This window comes from Mytilus edulis, unplaced genomic scaffold, assembly GCF_963676685.1.
Source record: "Mytilus edulis unplaced genomic scaffold, xbMytEdul2.2 SCAFFOLD_2250, whole genome shotgun sequence".
NCBI classification, from domain to species: Eukaryota; Metazoa; Mollusca; class Bivalvia; order Mytilida; family Mytilidae; genus Mytilus; species Mytilus edulis.
The window spans coordinates 77-15916 of NW_027268370.1; the positions used below are offsets into that span (position 1 = coordinate 77).

A 15840-nucleotide genomic window follows, 5' to 3' on the forward strand; every position below is an offset into this window, starting at 1 on the left:
GAAAGATGACAAGGAAACATTTTTTGTTCGATATCGATCTATTGTTAAAATTGTTAATTTTCAAGAACAATTTATTTGAAAGATTATCATTTCTAGTATAAATTTTATTTTTGAAAAACCAAGTGTTGCGTTTTCATTGGCACTCAGTATATTAAATACATGCACTGAATTTTTGTTATGTTGCAGAATTTGTTTAATAAATCAATACCTAAATGACTATTCTCTACTTTAAGACAATTTATACCTTTTCTTGTTTAATAGTATTGTCATAAGATGTGGTTAATCCAGATTTAAGATCCTCGTCCGAGAATAAATCTCCGTCAAGCCCTAATTTCAAGCTTCCCGCCATATCTAAACCTAGTTTCTTGTTTAACATCTGTCGTTGTCTACTTAATTTCTCTTTATCATCAAGTCCTAAAGTAAAAAAAATAGAAAACAATAATTTAATGGAAAACCGTACAATGTATTTAAACATGTGTTAAATATTTTTTACATGTTGTTATTATATAATTGATATATCAATATACATTAATTAGTCATTGCAACTGTTGCAAAAGATGCATAAATCATTAAATACTGTAAATTCAAAAATTATTGTGTGTATTTATCATTGCAATTTTGTCATTTTATACAAAAATGTGATTTTAATTTAAGCAATATTGAGAATAATCTTGTTTACCTTATATAAAAAATTTCAATATTTGAGTTTAAATTATTGCGATTTTAACCCTGTTGCATTTTCAGAAGTAATAAAACATTGCAATAATTTCTGAATTTACAGTATTCATTCTGCATGTTCAGGTTGTTTCAATGAGATATGAACATTTTGAAATGTTTAAGCTTGTGATTTCAATCATTTCATTATTGTTTGCAAAGATTCCCAAATTAATTAACTTTCAAGAAAAGATACGGACACTGGTTAAATTTAGCACATTATTTTTTAACAAACTCAGAACTTTAAATTATGAGATTCTCAGACTAACCAAAATTGAGTGTGGAAATTCAAGTAGGATAGTCTTAACTCTTACATTCTAATCATTTATGCAAATTGAAGTCATCAATTTGTCATGTAAGCATGGTTAGTCTTATGTTTATGAAAAAATCTACCAAAAGTTGATATACATGTATATACTGAACTTACTGTTATACCACTGTCCCAGGTTAGGGGGAGGGTTGAAATCCCGCTAACATGTTTAACCCCGCCACATTATTTATGTATGTGCCTGTCCCAAGTCAGGAGCCTATAATTCAGTGGTTGTCGTTTGTTTATGTGTTACATATTTGTTTTTCGTTCATTTTTTTTATATAAATCAGGCCGTTAGTTTTCTCGTTTGAATGGTTTTTCATTGTCTTATCGAAGCCTTTTATAGCTGACTATGCGGTATGGGCTTTGCTCAATGTTGAAGGCCGTACGGTGACCTATAGTTGTTAATGTCTGTGTCATTTTGGTCTCTTGTGGACAGTTGTCTCATTGGCAATCATACCACATCTTCTTTTTTATATTAGCATTAATATTACCTGAGGTATAAATAATATACATGTTGTCTAGTTTTTGCAGGCCACATGTACTTAGCTTGTTTAAAAAATTTGGTAAAGAATGTTTGCAATTTGTATATAATAATTTAGCAAGTTATCTCCCATATTTGGAGGGGAAGAATAATTCTTTTATGTGTCACAGCTTCAGACATTTTTTCTACAACAGGCCTTTTCTCTATTTCCCCTTTTTTTATCTCCCAATATCCTGTTTGTCCCTCTTCCCCTTCAGAACACTATCAACCTGTCAAATTAGGAAGACTGACTCTAAATCATACCAGAAAATTCCTCTCCAAGTTCGAACTGTTTTTCTTCAGTGCTAAGTAGTGATGTTCCATGAACAAGAACTTTCCTGAGATCAAACTGAGAAAACAGCAACTTCCCTGTAACTTCTGAAGTGGCAGGTTCTGAGGACTCTGAAATGATTATGAATAATAAGAATAAGAATAAGAATATTCATTATTCCAATCAAGGATGAATATGAAAAAAATAGTTTTTACAAAATGAAATAAGCAGTATAATCAACACGATATAATTTTTTTTTAGAGATTCTTAAGGTACAAAACTTTTCTTTGAGTCAGATAAACATGATAAATACAAATCAACATTTAACCACATATGTCAATTAATGGCCTTTTTATAGCTTGCTATGCAGGCTGGTTTTTGTTTATTGTTAAAGGGGGTACTGTGATCTAGAGTTTATTTACTTTTAGGTCATTTTGTCTCTAGTGAAGTGTTCTCTGCTTGGGCCTAAATTAATATATTGTTTGTTTCCCCACTCCAGATCCTGCCAAGCCAGGATCCAGAGGGGGGGTTCCGGGGGTTGGAACCCCCCTTTTTTTGGACGATCAATGCATTTGAATGGGGACATGTAATTGGAATCCCCCCCCCCCTTTTGTTCTGGGTTAGGAACCCCCCCTTTTTAAAATGGCTGGATCCGCCTCTGGTGTGGGTAGGTAGGTAGGGAAATAATTTTATTTTTCCAAAAAGCTTGAACATTATCGGACGATCTGGCAAGCCTGAAAATCAGAAATGAATAAAATAATATTCAACTTAGATTTGACACTAAAATTTTATTAGTAGCACCATTTTTTGAAGGGTCGGTCGTGATTGGGGAAACAAACAATATATTATTTTAGGCCTTGACAATCACAACTTTCTCTTATTTTTATAATATAAAACAAGTAAATGAAGTATGGAGACATGTTACTTAATAACTATTTCACTAAAATAATTGTAGATTTAGGCACAACAAGCATACTTGGTTTGATATATTTGCCTTAAACAGACTACCTTTAATAACCATCAACCCATGCTCAAAAATAAAGTTTTCTGTTCTACCCTCTCACCTCCATTGTAACTGAATAGTTTTTACCTTGCTTAATATATATTTTTGGTTCAAATTTTGGCACATTCCTACATATTGCATCAACTGCCTGGCCTGCAGCAATTCTGGTTTCCCAACTCTGGCTACATAAGTATCCATGGACCTAAAAAAGGGAGGTAAAAATATAATAGAATAGAAAATTGATAATGAAAATACTCATATTTCAAAAACATATATAATTCAAGGGTCAAGATCATTTATTGTTTTATTGTTGAGTTTTTCTATTTCAATCTGAACAGTTCACTTAAGTTTTTGATATATTTTCTTTTATTTTTTTGTGCATACATCTAAGAGTTGGATTAAACTTTCATTGAAAGCAAATAGGTCCCATATATAATTCATACTAAATTTGAAGATGTTTTAACCTTAGACGTTAGTATTTGGAAAAGCAATTACAAAGTAAGGTTTCATAACAGTCAAATTGTTAAGCAAAAAAGTTACAAATAGAACGGCGATGACAAGATTGATTCATAACTTCATGAATTTGTAGTTGCATATAACTTTATAAATAAAAATTACCTTTGCTAAAAGATTGTTCAGTTCATAAGGATGTAATTTTTGGACCTGGCCAAGTTGTTCAGCAGCAGATTTTCTTATCAGAGGTGTTGATCCAGTATCCAGAAGTAGGAACAACCGATCTAATCTGTAACAAATTAAAACATCTTGTATAAAAAATACTTTAAAAGTTTCTCATTCCATATTTTTTTACTTGCTTTTTAATACCAACAGTCTGTTATCTGTTAAATTGGATTATTTAATAGGAGTAAGGCCAAATAAAATAATATGTGTTTCCTATTTCATCTTTGAAAAAAATAGGGTAGGGAGGTAGGGATTATTTTTTTAAATTTTACAATTTTATTTTTTCATCGAGTCGGTGCTTATTGAAAAATGACCAAAAATACTTTAAGGCAATATGTTTCCAAGGTTAAAATATAGGATAGGTAGGAAAATAGGAAACACACATATTAATTTTTTTTGGTCTAACCACATTCGTCTTGATCTACACCATTTTATCTTTGTATTCAAGGCATGTGACAATGTCATCATTATAAACACATTGTTGTTACCATCATTACATGTTTGTAAAATGCTTCTTGCAAGGTTTATCTGCAAAATTTGTCAAGGGAGTGCGATTCCTTGCAAGTTGTAATGGATTATTTTTTGGCAACATGTTGGCCATTTTATTTTTAAATGTTTGACAGGATTTTGACCTAATTGAACATAAAATTAAGGAAACATGTATGATTGTAAACTATTCACCAAAATTCAAGTGAAAGTGGAATCTGATGTTCAGTAAGTTGTCATTTGTTGATGTGGTTTATAAGTGTTTCTCGTTTTTTGTATAGATTATACTTGGTTTTACTGTTTGCATGGTTTTACACATGTCATTTTTTTTTGGGCCATATATAGCTTGCTATTCCGTGTAAGCCAAAGCTCTGTGTTGAAGACCGTACTTTGACTTGGATGAGAGTTGTTTCATTGGCAATCATACCACATCTTCTTATATCTATATAGCTATTTTAAATATGACAACATTGTTAATTTCATTGACAACAGGCATGTGCTCCCTTTAATATTTACTAGTGTTAATTTTTCATATCATTCTACTATGCTAAGAAAGGAAATTATTGGTCAGTAAGATCAAAGGAAAATTTTGTAAAATAGCGATTATGTATCTAATTAGACTTTATTATCTATAAAAGCAGTATTGCTCCATATGCAGTAAAGTTTTCTGGTAATATCTATCGGTTTTCCAGTTTATATTGAATTTAGGGAGTTCTTCAGAAATCTTTGAAGAGGTTTGTCAGGGTACAAAACTCCCTTCACAACCCTATCTTGCCCTACAAGTGCTCTTGAGACTTTGACACTAGCTCAAGCAAAAAATGCTATTAAAGCTTGTTGTGGCTTGACATATTATGTTAATATTGTTTTGAGGAAATATGCATTAGCATGATTAGTTATTCCTAACTTTTAAAATCACTATAATATACATAATTCCTTTATGTCACTTTGCCTTAACACCCCCCTTTCCCCCTTAATTTTCTTGCATATATGCTTTTATTTTACCTGGTTGTCATTTTCAATTATCTCAGTTTCTTTCATTATTCATATCCCTTCATTTTCCTTTGCCGTGTAGACAAATATGGCGAAGAAACAGATAAATAGGTTTTCTTCACAAGCTTCAAACTTTTCCAAAATATACACAAATCCAGAGTTTTAAAAACTTTCAAAGTTGAAAATCTGAAGCTGACATCAACGCTTGAAGAGTGGAAAATACTACAGAAGGGGTAAAAGCAACTTTGCAACAAATATAATACATGAATAATAATTATTTCCGCTTTATTGTCCACTCTGCTCGTCTCCGCGGCATTTGTATTTATACTGACTGCCATTTTGCACATCGTCTCAATAAGACTGTGGGTTTATTGTTTTCATTGGTTTATGATCTTACCTCTGACCTTACAAAGACCAATCAACTCCAAGGTTCATTCATAGGAGGTTATTTGCGGTGAAATCAGAAAACAGCTACAAACAATTTGTTCCTAGTGTCTTCGACGACGTCCGAAATGTAAAAGCATTTATTCCACTAAAACAAACAAATCAAATCAAATATATTGTATTGTCAATTTAAGACGCCAATTACAGGCAGAATTATCAAGTTACAGACAATAGACCATATATAGGGAGACGGATTTATATAAGTTTTTCCAAACTTGTTTCCGAACCCCATATCTGAACGTTATGTAACATTGCCGTAATATATATAATCTTGTAATTTTTCATTAATAATTACTGTTTACACTAATAGACAATATTTATTAGCACAAACACGTTTACATTAAATGGCTATGGTTAAATTTGGTTCATATGTGATTACGATGATTTGAATACATGGAGGCCATGAATACAATGAAACGGCAAAAAGGCAACGACAATAATGTTTATTTTAGTCCACCGGACTTGAAGGCAAACCAATTTATCCTTTCAAACAGATTTAAACCACGACTAAAAAAAAACACCATAACTTCCATTTATCCGAAAGAAAAAAAAATGTAAATGAAACTGTATTTTCAAAATTAATCATGAAATTTTTTTGGTCAATTCTATGGAAGTTTGACAAGGTATATGATGTTTAAAAATAAACCCCAAACTACATTTACTTGTTAGGTGTAAAAAAAACTAAGTCCATTAATCAGTTAAATATGGAAATGAACAAAAAAATGGTATTTCAAAATTTGCTATGGATATACGTATACTGTATTTTGGTTATCAACAAGCTTCTAACAAAGTGTTTGATGGCTGAAAGACTTTAACCTCAGACTGAATCTAATTTTAAATAGGAAAAAAAGCGAAGTCCATTTATCAGTTAAATTTTGGAGAACGAAGATAAATATGAAAAAAATGCTTTGGATACTGTATTTTGGGTCATAAACAAGCTTCTTTTAACGTACACCGCCGCATGTTTGTGCCTGTATCAACTTCAGGAGCCTCTAGCGCACTAGCTCTGCAATGAAGACCCATTGGTGGCCTTCGGCTGCTGTCTGCTCTTTGGTCGGCCGGTTGTTGTCTGTCTCTTTGACACATTCCCCATTTCCATTCTCAATGTTATTCTGTCTAAATTCATAAAAGTACATGTAGGTTTGACAAAGTTAACGATGTCTTAATAAAACTTTAACCACAGACTAGACTGAACCTAAATGTTGACTCCTGGGCTCGGCCAAATTACAGTAACTGTCAGTCTTTAATACGGTACTAATTTTGTTTTACAGACAAGCGAAATCTGTTTTTTTCAAAGTTTAAATTTCGGAAGACCTCTCTATAAGAAGATTGAACATTTTACCAAAATGTCATGCATTGTGTATATTTTCGATAGATGGAAAAGTCGACTTTTCCGTAGCACCTTTTAAGTGCATTTTGTTTATGTTTAAGTTTGAGGTATCTACAAGGCCGCTTATTGTTTAACCCTAACATGATTTGGTTTGGTATTGGCGAGGATTTTTAAACTATTACTACTTATAAATATCTCTGTTGATAAATTAGAAATTATTAAGTGACAAACTTTCCATCTCCCTCAACCAAGGTTCACATAAGATGATTTATACTCCGAGGAGCGGCAGTACTTGTATGTCTTTTAACAACTCTCAATCTTACTAAAATAAGTTCTCATCACACGGCGACATATAAAAAATCGAGGAACAAGTGATGAGAACTTATTTTAATAAGATTGAACAGCTCTTCGCACAGGTTTATGTCTAATCGTGCCATCCTTAACACAGGCATTGGGGTGCATGTAGTGTTTGGACATTTATTCCGTCCCTCATTTATATTACAATTCATACTTAAATAACCTTACTGTCAACCAAAGTTCACCATACTTACACTGTCGAGACTATAGATCTCACTATAGATATAGTCTGGGACTTATATTAACAGTTAGTATAATAGTCCCAGATATAGTATAATGATATATGATAGTGCCAGACCATAGTCTGACTATACAAATCCTTGACCATACCTGAAACTATTATACTAACGGGACTGGAAATAGTATAAAAGTACCAGACCATACTATATATCGCTATTAGCCGACCGTGCAAGGGCTGTATAGCCAGTCAAGGTCGTTAAAAACTTCCATTTGTTGTATATCGCTATATTCAAATTATTGACCATATACCTGGGACGTACTATATGCCCCAAACCACATGGATGACTGATTTGTTTTTTGTTTTTTTTTAAAGTATTATGTTTACATTTATAGCTAGCTCTTGTGAGTTTCAGTGTTCATGGACAGTGATGGTCAAATTGACAATCCAGAAAAGTGCTTCGACGCATGAAAATTTCCATGCAGAAAAAAATAAAATAATTTCCAGGTAAAATAATCTAGATACATTTTCTATGATCACCGGAAGCGATCGACCAAACACATGCGCAAACGCTGCATATCATTCCTTTTCCTCTCATCTGGCTTGGAAACACGCTGCTCTGTCTTCTTGCTATTTTCTTGAAACTTTTCTACATTTTACTCTCTGTTTCTTCCTAAATTCACTTTCCTAATCCTTTCCTTACTCTTCTTTTGTTTCACAGGGAATTAAGTGATGTGGAAATGCTTCTGGTATACAGTTTCTATGAAGACAAAACGGCGCGATTGAGTTGTGTTGTTGCAAGGTTAAAACTCCACTTCGTGGGGTGCAACTCACGCCATGATTACAAATAGTTTTCAAACTGAGAAGCTTCTGGAAGTATGGAACCATTGCCTAGTTTCCTATCTATCTCGCAATGATGACAATAAGGCGAATGCGATTGGCAGAAGGATTTGTTCTGTTTCACAAAATTCGAGTTGCGAGATGTATCTCGTTTCCCAGTCTTTGACGGGCTCGCATGTTTTGTGGAATAGAATAAGGATCTCTGTTCTGAATGATCGTACATCCTTGTCTGAGAAATAATAATTTAGCTATATTTGTCTCGTTTGGAAAGTTGCCGGGATCCTATAAAGTTAAAATAATCTCGGGGATGGGTCAATTATTTCTATGGGACCGAATTAATCAATAGACTGTCGATACTGATGTTGAAAGCTCGAATATCCCACGTGTCGGGTGCGCTCGACTGAACTGACTGGGCGCAGACTTAATTTGTCACCGACAAAACAAAACCAAAGGGAATATTCCTTAAGCTGAGGACAACCCATGCATTGCAAACTTGCAAATTTAAGGGGAGCCATGACCAGTATGGATTTACATTTTTAAAAGAAAGGCAATTTGTAGCTTCCCAACTCCCATAATCAAGGTTCTTCATTCTGGATACCCGTGGCCACTATAACTACCAGTTCAAAAGAAAAGTTCCAGCTGATGAAAAATGTAATAGGAATTAAGTCCTGGAATGTTTTGTTGTAAAAAAAAACCCCAATTAGAAGCCTGTTGTTCGGATATAAGATACATGGATGAATTAATAAACATGGAATGAAACAGTGCCATCAGTGGCGGATCCAGAGGGGGGGTTCCGGGGGTCCGCACCCCCCCCTTTATTTTGGCCGATCAATGCATTTGAATCGGGACATATGTTTGCACCCCCCCCCCCCCCCCCCCCCCCCCTTTGCCCTGGGCTAGCACCCTCCCTTTCGAAAATTCCTGCATCCGCCACTGGCCATGGCTTTTATTGAAGCAGTGAGGCTACTGACTCCACATAGAAAGATAAATTTATACATATGTCCATTTTGATATCAATCAACTTCTGAGCAATACATGTTGGTATCGTCTTTAATTTTCATATTTATTCCTCCATCTTTTTGTGCAATTTTTACATATTAAAACAAAATCATCTTCTGTCATTAGTTTAAGTAATTTGCTTAATGTTGCAGTACACTTTTAATTTTTAGTGATGTATAGTAAATCTGAGTTTCCCCAATTTTAGTTGTGCTTTAAAACATGTTATTTTATTAGTGGAGAACCTAGTGGCAAAAATTACCTCCCCTTGAAACACTGAGAAATATAACTTCAATGTTTGTTCTCTGCAAGGATTTGCTAGTAACCTTAACATGCTTAAGTTCAAAAGAAAAAGTCTTATAAAAATTTTATTTAAAAAAAAAATAAAACAAAACTGCCATACAACATATAAAAAAAAGATGTGGTATGCTTGCCAATGAGACAACTCTCCACTCTTGGCAAGAGACCAAATGTCACAGAAATTAACAAGTATAGGTCACTGTATGGCCTTCAATAATGAAGAAAGCCCATGCCTAGGCTGACAGTAGTGTAGAATTTAGATTGAAATTTTGTTATTAGTGCTATACGATTGTAAAGTAATATATCATAATTTATTTGATACTTCCTGTTCTCATCACCTTATATAATGATAATTTAAAATCTAATGGAACTTTTATGTAGTTGTGCAAAAACTTTGTTTTGTTAGAAAGAATAACCTTCAATAAATATTGTGTAATATATCTTTCCGATTTCAAAAATATTTAGTCTGTGGTTCTTTTTGAAATAAAGAGGATGATCAGCTACTTCCAGTGTCAACTGATAGCTCTAATTTCCATAACTTAAAAAAAAAATATGTATAAAGGGTACCTTTTATTTCCCTTGGAAATAAGGGAGATAATTGTGTACTTTCAGTCTACAAAATGCCAATTTAGGTTCATATCCCACCTTACTTCACACTCACTTAAAACAAAAAAAAAATGTGGCAGAGTCATATTTGATTGATATATCAAATATGATATTGATGGTATTAATTTTATTGGAGTGTTTGATAGTTTGGTTATTCATTGTTTCTATTTCTAGCACTATTGTTCTAGTATCATTCTCTTTTCCCTTTGGTGAACCTCTTTTCTTTCGTATCATTTTGGAGGGAAAATTCTAACCTTTTGATTGGTCAATCTTTAGGCCAAAGGTCTTACTATATGTTTTCATTGTTTCTGGTAGATTTAGACTGCAGACATATTGGAATGCAGTGATAATAACCTGCTTGATATATTCAATTCTGACTGAATTACAATTGATTGCTTTTATTCAAATATCTAAGAATATTTTTATTTATTTATTTGTGCAAAAAAGCATAAGATTAAAAAAAAATTGCGAATGCAAACATGATTTTTTTTTTATGTTTTACAACATATATGGTGTTGAGGAAGACAAATTTGGTGCCTGATTTACAAATGTATGCTTATTGGAATATGTGTTGTTTGTTACTTTTTGTCTTTTAATAGTTAGTTTGCCTATTTTTGTCAGATTATTTGAGCATTGATAGAAGCCTATATGTGGTCCTTTTTATGTAGTACTGTATATTGTACACTTCTATCATTGAATAAAATTGAGAATGGAAATAAGGAATGTGTCAAAGGGACAACAACCTAACCAAAGAGCAGAAAACAGCCCAAGGCCACCAATGGATCTTAAACACTGAGAAAATCCTGCACCAGGATGGAGTGCTTCAGCTGGCCCCTAAACAAAAATGTGTACTATTACAGTGATAATGGACATCTTACTTAACTACGAAATATATAAATAAATGAAGTTAAAAAACATACAAGACTAACAAAGGCTGGAGGCTCCTTAATTGGGACAGGTGCAAAAATGGGGCGGGGATAAACATGGTTTTTTTTAAGATCTCAACCCTCCCCTAATACCTCTAGCCAATGTAGAAATATAAAAACAGCAAAACGCACAGTAAAAGTCAGTTTAAAAGAAGTCTTGAGTCCGATGCCAGAATAGGTAAAAGAAACTAAGCAAAATGATAATGATACATAAATTAACTAAGGACGACTAACAGTAACTGACATGCCAGCTCTAGACCTAAATTGAAAGGTTATGCCTTCATCATATTGAAGACTTCTGAGTTTTGCTGGTTGCACATATTGTTGTGCGTTTGTTTTTTCCATATTGACTAGAGGTATAGGGGGAGGGTTGAGATCTCAATAAACATGTTTAACGCTGCTGCATTTTTGCACCTGTCCCAAGTCAGGAGCCTCTGTCCTTTGTTAGTCTGGTATGAATTTTAGTTTCTTGTGTATAATTCGGAGATTAGTATGATGTCCATTAATACTGAACTAGTAAAAAAAGGGTCCAGCTGAAGGATGTTAAGATGCAGGAGTTTATTGCAGCATTGAAGAACCATTGGTGGCATTCGGCTGTTGTCTGCTCTATGGTCGGGTAGTTGCCTCCTTGACACATTCCCCAATTCGAATTCCATTCTCAATTTTATTCTTTTTTCCATTTATTGGTAATTAATTGTTACTTGGTTGCTGTCTCACTGATGGCATGCATACCCACATTAACTTTTATTCATAAAGTTTCAATAAGATAGTCCAAATTTATTTGACATTTGTTTGCAATACAATATATATATAAGATTGGACTATTTTTTCTAAAAGTTTAACATACTTAAAATATTGAAAAGACACACAAAAATAAATGCTAATATTGTTTGGTTACACATTTTATTATTGCAAAGCTGACAGCTGTTAATGAACATTATGGTTTGCAGCATAGAAAAAAGTCAAATTAGCACCACTGTTGAACAAAGATGTTGAACAAGTACTGATATGTAAAATTTATGGTTTTAAATGTTTACCCCATATAAATAAGAGCAATTAGCTTAAAAACAATTTACAATCACAACCTTTAAGCATTTATTTGAAAATGTACAACAGTTTATAAAACAATAAGAAATCCCTGAAGTGTCAAGTGAACCACTTAAAAAATGCATAGTGAAAACAAGTATTTAAAATTCAGTAATGTTTTTATTATTGCTCAAAATGCTATGCGATAGGTTTCTCAAAACTAAAGAAAGTTTGATCACACTTATTTTATAAATTTTCCTGAAATTAGAATATAGGGTTATTGCATGAATATTGGGGAATATTGTTCCGAGTAGAATTTTATATTGCACGAGCTTGCAAGTGCAATATATGTTCTACAAGGAACAATATTCCCTAATATTCATGCAATAACCCTTTTATTGTATAGCAATATAATACTTGAAAGTAAAAATTGGTTTAAACTAGATTTTGTCGTTGATGACGTCATGAATTTTGATGATTTATTGCACTAGAGCAATATTAGAATTTATTGCACGCTAAATTTTGGTTACTTTCTGTGGGGAATATTATATTGCTATACAATAATAATAAATCTTGCATCTTTTTAACATGGTTCAACATTTATAAAATATATATATAGCAATAATAAATGCAAGCACAAATCTATGAATTTCCAGTCTACTGTTAAATTGAAAAAAAAGCTTTTAAGAATTAGATTTAGGGAGGAGGTCCTTATGGAGCTACATATATTGTTAATGCATGGACTTTTTTTATGTTCTACTCCAACATTGGCTAGTTGGAGGGCCCACTTTTTCAAAATCCTGAATCCTCATCTGCTTTTTTAAGGGTAAAAAACTGCCAGCAGTAATATCTAGTAAAGACCCTTATATAGTATTCCTTTGTGCTTTTTGAAAAGATTTCTTATAGAATTAGTTTCACTAGAATATACTTGGTATAAAAAGGAAAAGCCATCCAGAATTTGTTTAAATTTGTTTACAACATTGAAGATTTTACAATGTCTGCCTTGCATAGAGAGCAATTAGGTTTTTTTTTTTTAAATGAATGCATGATTAATTCTGGTTTAGACTCCTGTAATGGAATGTCATGAAAACTAAAAATACATCTTGACAATATTGCGTACATATCTCATTTAAATATACCTTTTAAAAATACAACCAATACCATAAAAAACAAGCTAGCAAAATTTATGTACATATGTAAAGTTGTACAATTTGTAGACATAAAACTAAAATAAAAATTCATAAGATCATTTTGATTTTAACAATTTGAATTGATATCCTGAGTTTCACATCTGTATAAAATCAACTATTTTGCTCTTGGTAATCATAGTGTTCCAGGCCCGTAGCCAGGAATTTCGTTGGACTCGTGAACTCAACTTTAACAGTCACAATTTTAACAAAACATTGACTTTAACAGTGCTTATTTGATTTCAAGGGGGGGTTGGGGGGGGGGGGGGGGTCGTCCGAACCCCCCTGAACCACCCCTGGCTACGGGTATGTGTTCTTGGTCTTTTCATTTTCATGTATTTATCATAATGCTTCTGCTTATATATGTATAAAATTATTTCATGGTACTTATATTTAACCTCAACATGGAACATTTCAATAATTTACCATTTCTTTACATAAATAGCGAAATTTCATGGAAATTGTAAAAAAGTACAAAATTGTGTATTAAAATTTGACTTAAAACAAAATCCGGATACCAATTCAATTTAAGATATGCAAATGAACATAAAACAGATTCTAACATAAATAAAAAATATTTTTAAAAGTTTTTATTTACACAAATTTATAAAAAGACACTAATTGTTGCACCTACTAAAATACTGATCTATCACAATAATTCGTGTTGTATGTTGAAAAAAGAAATATATATCAATTGATGCCATGAATCCATTATTTATTTCCTAAAAATGTATAATTAAAATACTAGTCATACTGTAAATTCAGAAATTAATGGGATTATGCGTGCATTTATTATTGCGATTCTGTCATTTTAGACTAAAATGCTATTTTATTTTTTGCGATATTGAGAAAATTCCTGTTTAATTCTATGAAAAATTTCAAAATGCGAGTTTAAAATATTGCCATTATAACCCCGTCGCATTTTTTGCAATAATAAAAACATCGCAATAATTCTCAATTTAAAGTATCCAGAGTTTCTATAAATGGATTAAAAGTTTTAATAACATTTTTTTTAAATGGCTATGGTGCAATACACATTTAATCAGCAAGAATGTATAGATGCCAATTTAGCAATAGATATAGAGGGCTTCTGGACCTCAAAAACAATCCAAAACATTCCTTTCATCAGAAAATTTTGTAAAATTTATTTCAATGTTAGCAAAAAAGTGTTGGTTTCATTGAAATTTTTTCTTTTCTCCCAGGTATAACTCTCCCATCCCAAGTTTGGTGGGTTCCCTCCAAAATAAAGAGGCACACTTCAATGATCACAATTGTTATCTACAAAAAGTCATGATTGAAAAGCTAATGTTTGGTACCAGTCAAAAATTTTAATTACCAGCATTGACTAAAAGAAATGCTTTATTACTAAAAATTCAGGATTTGTACACGTTTATTTTTATATTTCAAAAACTTTTTTCCCGCTCATAAACTTTTTAATCCAAATATATATATACAAATGTACTCATACAACTGAAACATCTTAGCATTCTGAAGAAAATCATAAATATTGCATTTCTAAAAGGTTATATTATTTTTTCTACAAAACAAAAACTTATACTCTGATACAAAGTGATGAGATTCGAACTACATGTAAAAAGAAAAAAGTTCATATAACACAATTTAAGCTGTTATATTTTTATGACGTAGAGTAATTGAAATGCGAGCAAGCTCAGGGAATATTGTAAGAGACTGAGGTATAGTGAATTCAAACTATTACTTCTACTGTAAATTTAATAGGATTGATACAATACAACAATATCATTTAATTCGTCTTTTCAGAATCTAAAGGACTATAAGTAGAATCATTATTCTTGAATCAAAATAAAAATAATGTTACATCATCAGTTGAATTTTCATTTTTTATACAGTTTTTGAACCAAACACAATGATAAGGTGAATGGTTTTGAAAATATTACACATAATACAAATTATTATATTAAGAAGAATGTATCGTCCAGCAGAAAAACCTGATCTCCAGACACTCTTCTTAGTTAAAACATAACATGATTTTGTGAATGAGAGTAAAAAAAGATATATTTTGCACACAGCCAAAGCTTTTTGCTACAAAAATAAAATCCCTGAAAAGTTTGCACCAATAAATTCTCTGAAAAGATCTGTTTATCACAATTTGCAGCTAGAGAAAAATGTCAATTTTCAGCAGAAGACAAAACGTTTGATTGAGTCTGAATGACTCAGATGTCAAACCTCCACAGGCTCTGTTGCTTCCTCAGGATCGAATGGTAATACCTCGTCTTCTGGTAAACTGTCAAGGTCATTGTTATCATTTTCTTCAGCACTGCAAAAAAAATTACATATTTTCAAAATGAAACATAAAACACAGGTTGAAGAGTTCTAAAGAATTTTAAAAATACAAAATTAAAATCAAATAAAGTAAAGTAAAAATCATAGTTGGGCTAGATTGCCAACGTTTTCAATACATTCTAATTTGTATGGCTGCTAATTCTTTTCGATTTGTCATGTTGAAATAACAAATAATAATGTGTTTTTTTCTATTTTCATACATTTTGAAAAATTAGTATTAAATTAAGGAATGCAAACACACCACACACATAAGTGTCAACACACCAAACACACTATTAAAGCTTGAACCAAAGACCACACCAATGAATATGATAATCCTATGATGAGATAATTCTTGGCATAGAGATAAGCTA

The 15840-nt window shown here is 32.1% G+C and overlaps 1 protein-coding gene across 1 annotated transcript; it reads right to left on the reverse strand.

Moving 5' to 3' along the window:
- Window positions 1-244: 244 nt before the first annotated feature.
- On the reverse strand, window positions 245-5337 carry LOC139507355 (TATA-binding protein-associated factor 172-like; the record flags this gene model as incomplete). The annotated part of the gene is made up of 5 exons (XM_071295724.1): window positions 4988-5337; window positions 3440-3563; window positions 2909-3023; window positions 1812-1949; window positions 245-414 (listed from the first exon to the last, which is right to left on the reverse strand). Coding segments are annotated over exons 1-5 (558 nt in total), but the record flags the coding sequence as incomplete, so codon positions are not given.
- Window positions 5338-15840: the final 10503 nt, after the last annotated feature.